A 6722-nucleotide genomic window follows, 5' to 3' on the forward strand; every position below is an offset into this window, starting at 1 on the left:
CCTAAAAAAAAGAAAAAAAAGAAGTGGTGAAGCCCATTCATACATGACCCATAATGGGCTTTTAAGCAACATTTTCAGGCATGAAATGGCAACCGCAGTCTGTCGTTGACCCATTAAAGCCCAGTAGAAAATTTGACTGAAAGGAAAAAAAACGTGGAATTGACTCCCTTGCTCCTCTTGAAGAGAAAAAACAGAGGGGTGGAGGGTATGGGGGGAGAGAATTTAGTAAAAAGCAATCCAATACCTCGTAATATAAACCCTTCGTCCTTCGATTTCAATCAAAGCTGAAAGCCCTATATCCCTCTCTCTCTCTCTCTCTCTGTGTTTTGTGGGTGAAACCCCCTTCGAAATCGCTGCAACTCGGTCTCTTCAGTTTTCTAATGGCGATGGTCGATAACCTAAGCAGAGAACAATACGTCTATTTGGCCAAGCTCGCCGAGCAGGCCGAACGATATGAAGAGATGGTGAACTTCATGGAGAAGCTCGTTGTCGGATCATCATCTGTTGGTGAGCTCACAGTTGAGGAGCGTAACCTTCTGTCGGTCGCGTACAAGAACGTGATTGGATCTCTGCGTGCGGCCTGGCGTATTGTTTCTTCGATCGAGCAGAAGGAGGAAGGACGCAAGAACGAAGAACATGTTGTGCTTGTCAAGGATTACAGATCTAAGGTTGAATCTGAGCTCACCGGTGTCTGTGCCGGCATCTTGAAGCTTTTGGATGCTCACCTTATCCCATCCGCCTCCGTGAGTGAGTCCAAGGTGTTTTATCTTAAGATGAAGGGTGATTATCATAGATATCTTGCTGAATTCAAGGCCGGAGCTGAGCGTAAGGAGGCCGCTGAAGATACGATGCAGGCTTACAAGGCGGCTCAGGTATTTCATAGGTTGCTTTATGATTCTTTTCTTTTGTTGACTTTTTCAAATATTGGGCGTTACGACTTAAAAATGGTCACTTTGTAAATTTGGTAAGCTACAAATGAGATCGGGCATGCCGATTGATGCAAGGAACTATGATTAAGTTTTGATGGTTGTTCTTTTGTTGTTTTTCTTTTGAAGGATATTGCACTTGTTGATCTTGCACCAACGCATCCTATAAGATTGGGTTTGGCCCTAAATTTCTCTGTGTTCTACTTTGAAATACTCAACTCTTCGGAGAAAGCTTGTAGCATGGCGAAACAGGTTTGCTTCATCCCCGTGACCTACCAAGTCTCAACTTTGTGCTGTCTTCTCTTTGTTGTATACTATTATGAACACAAGAGTGGATTCAGTGGATACTGCAACATGTCTATTGGAGGGGCTTATTTATGATTTGGCCGATTAAAAAATTTATACGAATGCTGGAATTTGAAAAAGCTTTTCAATTTGATGCCTGTAAGTTCTGTAGGATTTATAGTGATTTGTAATTATGAGATGCTCATCCTTGTGATTTGTAATTGTTATTATTTTCTGTGTGGTGTAGTTTGAAATGTTCCGTGAAAATGCCATTGTGCTGATGGTTGACATAAACAAATAATTTTGGAAAAGTTTCTATATTTATTTTGTTGGATAAAGTTTTTTTTACGCTGGGGGAGTATTGTGGAGATTCCCTCCACACCCATGGTGTAGAGAAACTGGGTCCTATTTTGTTTTGTACTGGGATAATGCCCTTAGTCGGAACAATTTGATAGGAATCCCCCTTTTTACATCTCCATGTCCCTCGCATGTGGCATCATGGATATCAGTTGCAAAACGGAAAGAGAGGGATGGGGTTTCTCTTTCTTTTTCTATAGTGGGGCATCCTACTTTGTCCCACACACCAGATTATTAGCTTAGTGGTTAAAGCATTCCCCTACTTGTTTGCCTAGTTGTTAGCTCCATTGCATCAATTGGGAAGATGTATTCAGAGGAGGGGCCAGAAATGGGGATCCCTCTTTAGACATTAGAACATTCAAGGGGGATACAGATGTCAGTGAGACCAGCAAATGACTGGAAGAGGGCCCCTTTACCTGTAATCCAATCAATCCCATTGAATGCTGTTACACCTTCTTGACAGCATTGCCGAGACAGATGATGTTTTATCAAATGTATATGTTGAAGTTTTTTGTTTACTGTTATTGTTTCTATAATTCTTTTATGTATAGTTGTGTATGTGGTAGTCATGTATGAAAAGGGGGCTTTCGGATTATGTTTTCCCCTTTCTTTTTTCTTTTAATAATCTTGCTTTGTATCGTTAATACTTTTTTCGCTTTTGACTTGATCTAAAAAAATGTATTTTTATTCAAAAAAAGGTCAAGAGGACCCTTGGAAATATGTTTTGAAGAGCAACTCTTTTACCTTTTTGGCTTTTAAAATAAACATAGTTTCAGAAATCTCACTGGACTGGCCAATTGGAGCAGAACCAACTGGATTGGTCAGATCCAGTGAATTAAACCATCCCTTGTTCGATAGATATTGGCTTGTTGGAGCAAAACCAGCTTAACCTGAACCATTGCCTTCAGCAATTTGATGCCCAGTCTGGTGTCCAGAAATGATATAACGGGCTTTCTTTCCTCCCCCCTTCTTCAGTGTACCTATTTTGTTCTACTGCTTCTCTTTCATTTCCTACTGATAATAGACCCTGGGTCCATAGCGAGAGCTATAAAGCCCACTAAAAAAACCCCAATTTAAGAATCTTCCTCTTTGGAAAGGAAAATTGATAAAATACATCACCACTTTTTTTCTACTTTTATATTTAATTTAACCTCTTTTATAGCAATTATGCTTCTTAGTCCTTACAAAATAATTATTAACATTTCCAAAAATGTTGAAAAAATTGTAAGCCCAATCCTTTGTAACATAGGAATTTTTTGGCCACCAAAACCATGTATGTATCTAAAATAGAAGTAAAGATTATCCTAAAATTTAAAAGTATTCTTTTGTTATGAACAAGACTAATATGGTATCTTATAAACTTTGGTTTTTGTGACTCATGTCTTATGGATGTATAGTGATCTTAAATTTGTGCTGTTTTCTACATATGGTGGAATACCATTTTCTGGAATCATGCATGATTTATTTTTGATGAAATGGATTAATTAGGACACAGAGAAAAGACATCCCACAAGGTCACAACTAGTACGAAAGAAGATCTAATTAAGTTGCTGGACTATATTTCTTGTTCAATAGTTAGTTCAACTTTAATTTGAGTTGAAGCTCCATGAACATAACTTTTAAATTAGTATTGGTCATGGGACTTGGATGTAAGAGATAAAAGCACGTAATGCCTATGATGCTGATTGATTATCGTGGCTCTAGTAATCTAAAGCAGTTGTAGTAGCAATTCATTATATACTTTTTTAAACTAAATGACTGAAATAAGATATTAAGTTCTTTGTATTCCTTTTATTTACCCTTAGATTTTCCTTTATATATTTCAAAGTGATCTCTCTCATGTAGCCATTATACCAATTACTCTTTCTTTTGTTACCCACATGACCATCAATCTGCTCGTTTCATTATATTGTATTTCTAACCTTCACTTGAGTGGTTACAATTCTTTGTTCTTTACGTTTGAATTAGTATGAAAGGGTATAATCACTTCTCATTAAATATTTTTATTTGGATCCATAGACAATTAGGAAAGGAAACTCAATATGAATATTAATAGATTTATATACATTCCTAGCTTTTGCTTGCTCTTCCCCCCTCTTTAATAGATGACACATGCTTTGAATAGAGTTGATTGGTGAAAGAGGATCCATTTTAGCCGACCCCACTTAGTTGGGATAAGGCTGAGTTGAGATGAGGACTGAGAAAAACAATCAGGAGCCATTAAATTATAACATAGACATGCCTTAACCATTTTCGGGTTGTGTTCATTTTGGAGACTTGCTTGCTTATGATGCTTCTTATATTCTTATTCCTTGAGAAACAGAAGAAAATGAGGGGGGAGGGATTAATAGAAAGACTGTTGGGATTAATAGAAAGACTGTTGCAGGGAAAAATAATGCATTTACAAGAAAGAAAATATAAATACAGTTTAATTTCTGACATAGCTACCATATATGTGTGTGCGTTTTTATGCCAAATTTATAGGATTGCCATATATGTATGCACGTTTTTATGCCAAATTTATAGGATTACTATCAGTAAGCTCTTATCTGTGTCACACACTGCTATATGTATCATGTACGTCTTCTTGTTACAATTACATAGAGGGGGATAAGAGAAGTGGATGAAGAAATATGATTGTATCATGGCAGAGGAGTATATTGTTGTATCAGTTTTTTTTTTTTTTTTTTTTATTATTTGGAGTAAGTTCATATTATTGGATAATAAGATGATGATAACTTTGGGAAACGAAATGATCTTGTTGGTGCTCTGCAGGGGGGAATGAAAATTGTCTTATCACCAAACATAGATAAATAATTGCTTAAGGAGAAGTCATACAACTAAGATTCTTAGAGTATTCACCTGTACTGCAGCATCTTGCATGTTGTATTAGGCATGCTTGAGTTCGTTGTACCCTTTTAGGTTATCCTATTGTAGTTTAGGTTATGTTTCTGTGCCATTTTTTGTGCTCCTGCATGTACCGATTATACCTCTACTCATCTTTTGAGTATTTTATCTATATGCAGGCATTTGAGGAAGCTATAGCTGAGCTGGACACATTGGGTGAAGAGTCATACAAGGACAGCACTCTCATCATGCAACTCCTGAGGGACAATCTCACCCTCTGGACTTCGGATGTGGTAAATATAACTTGTACTAATATTTCTGTTGTTTTAACTTGCTACCTTGTGACCATATTTAGGTCAGAACACATTTATGATGCCAATCAGGAAGTTGTCCTTACTTTTATCTCCAATTGTATTAGGACTATATTTTTCAGGAGTTAACAATCGTGCAACTGTTTTGGTCTTTGCAGGAGCAGCTCGACGAAGCATAGATGATAGGTCATTCATCTTCAGAAGGGAGGTGGGCTTGAATGTTATTTTCTGTATTCTGCATATATGACCAATCAATGTATTCTGTACGTTCAGCGAAAAACAACCCATGCTGTTTCTGATAATTAAACTAGATTTGCTTCGAAATTTTGAAGGATTCCAGATGAGTTCCACCTCCTGGTAGCATTGGGTTGATCCCTTTGCAACTTTTATGCCAATATTTTAGTGAGAGGGCATATGCATGTGTAACAATTCCAGGAACTGAAAGGTTGCCTTCATGGTGGGAAACGTTGTTTGCCCAATGCTGAAAGATCTCATCCAGCATCTTATGTATTTCATGTAACACAACAAGATCACATGAAAAAAATAAACACAAGAAGATTGCAACTCCAGCTTTAAACATCCAAGGGGCTGGAAGATTGGCCTGTGTTGGAATTCAGGTACCGAAATTTCGCCCACAGTTCAAAGCCCCAGTGCACCTACTCCAGGGATGGCTTTACTTCTACCAAATTGTCAGTTCAGAGTTCAGAGTCTTCAGACCCGTGACAGTATCTGCTTGTTTCAACTTGCCACAATATCTGGCGGATTCCTTTTTGACTAATATGAAAGCTAGTTTAGCCATAAATATTAACGCAACCTGTGATCCTGGTTACTCGACAAGGGGATAAGGTTCGCAGCGATTTGAAATCAGAGTTGCGGTTGACCAATTTTGATATGCTTCCTCTAAACCATTTTCCCAACGCTGAAACTCAGCTACCATAGATTCCATGTCAAAGGAATCTCACACATGATCTGCTTGATCGAATTATGCCTTAACCTTTCTAAATCCAAACAGTTATGGTGACGACCATTAAAGTTGGGACGATCTCTTTTCAGTGCACCTAAGCATGCTGGAGATGTGCTTATTATAAAACCCATTAATTGAATCAATCTGACAATCTATTTTGAGAGATCCTTGGGTGAATGTCTCACCTTATTCCAACAATGCACAACGTTGGCTGTTGGATAGGGGCCGCCATAGGGGCTGGACCAATACCAAATCAAGATGCCACTTAAACAGAATACTACTTGTACCGGCTCCAATCTTTCATCCATAACAGAGAGAGAATTCTTCATGCTGCATACAAAATAAAAGGTGCACTTTTGTAGAGATACTTCTTATTGTAGTTAATCCTGCATACACAACTAAAGATGCAATCCACAACGGCGCTAATGCACCATAGAGTTTAAAGCCGGGCCATGTCCTTTGCTGAGCATAATGATTACTCCCTCGTACTGCTTTTGATCCATTCCAGGTATGGAATACTGCCGCCCCTGATGGGCAATGCAATGACTTCGGGAACACTGAAACAAACACCATGAATTTATTAAGAGTTCAGGCAAAAAGGAACTTCTTTGCATTTCAAAATTCAGAGATTACTCAGGAACACGTTTCTATAATGACTACTACATGAAACAAAATTCTTCATGCCTGTACTCAGACCCTTCAACTCCTTGAGCCTCTTGATAAATACCAGTCAGGCTTAGAATGTTCTCCACCTCGTGATGAAGATAAGCAGAGCACTGGAGGTGCCATCTTGCAATGCCTTTTGATTGGATTTGGCAAAGAGGGACTTTGAGTGGATGAAACTGCTAATGTCTGAGATGAAGCAGATAGCCATTCAGCCTAGTGGTAACTTTTAGAATTATCATTGATGGCCTCTACAAATTAAGCAGGGTCCATGAGGAAGTACATGTGTTTAAGAAAATCTCTATGAAAGGAAAAACGATGGTGTGCGTAGTTGGGGAGGGGGGCAGAGGGTGGAGGGGGAGGTGAGGA

The 6722-nt window shown here is 38.4% G+C and overlaps 2 protein-coding genes across 2 annotated transcripts in view; one reads left to right on the top strand and one right to left on the bottom strand.

Moving 5' to 3' along the window:
- The first annotated feature begins 214 nt into the window (after positions 1-214).
- Positions 215-5121, top strand: LOC122076917 (14-3-3-like protein GF14 kappa). The gene is made up of 4 exons (XM_042642566.1): positions 215-872; positions 1056-1178; positions 4595-4708; positions 4885-5121. The coding sequence occupies exons 1-4, from the start codon at positions 381-383 to the stop codon at positions 4903-4905; spliced, it is 750 nt and encodes a 249-aa protein (XP_042498500.1). The 5' UTR covers positions 215-380; the 3' UTR covers positions 4906-5121.
- A 1044-nt stretch (positions 5122-6165) lies between these two features.
- LOC122076307 overlaps positions 6166-6722 on the bottom strand; it is a 1972-nt gene continuing 1415 nt past the window's right edge. Inside the window, exon 3 of the mRNA XM_042641622.1 lies at positions 6166-6247. Coding sequence (XP_042497556.1) covers positions 6166-6247 — 82 coding nt within the window. The remainder of the gene's footprint in view (positions 6248-6722) is intronic.

The sequence above is a fragment of the Macadamia integrifolia genome, chromosome 4 (assembly GCF_013358625.1).
Source record: "Macadamia integrifolia cultivar HAES 741 chromosome 4, SCU_Mint_v3, whole genome shotgun sequence".
In the NCBI taxonomy this organism is placed as follows: Eukaryota; Viridiplantae; Streptophyta; class Magnoliopsida; order Proteales; family Proteaceae; genus Macadamia; species Macadamia integrifolia.

Excerpts from the sequence above, each read along its gene's own strand:
- LOC122076917 (XM_042642566.1), top strand. The coding sequence starts at position 381 with ATGGCGATGGTCGATAACCTAAGCAGAGAACAATACGTCTATTTGGCC. Across the intron at positions 1,179-4,594 it reads CTTGTAGCATGGCGAAACAG|GCATTTGAGGAAGCTATAGC; the intron begins GTTTGCTTCATC and ends ATCTATATGCAG. Across the intron at positions 4,709-4,884 it reads CCCTCTGGACTTCGGATGTG|GAGCAGCTCGACGAAGCATA; the intron begins GTAAATATAACT and ends TGGTCTTTGCAG.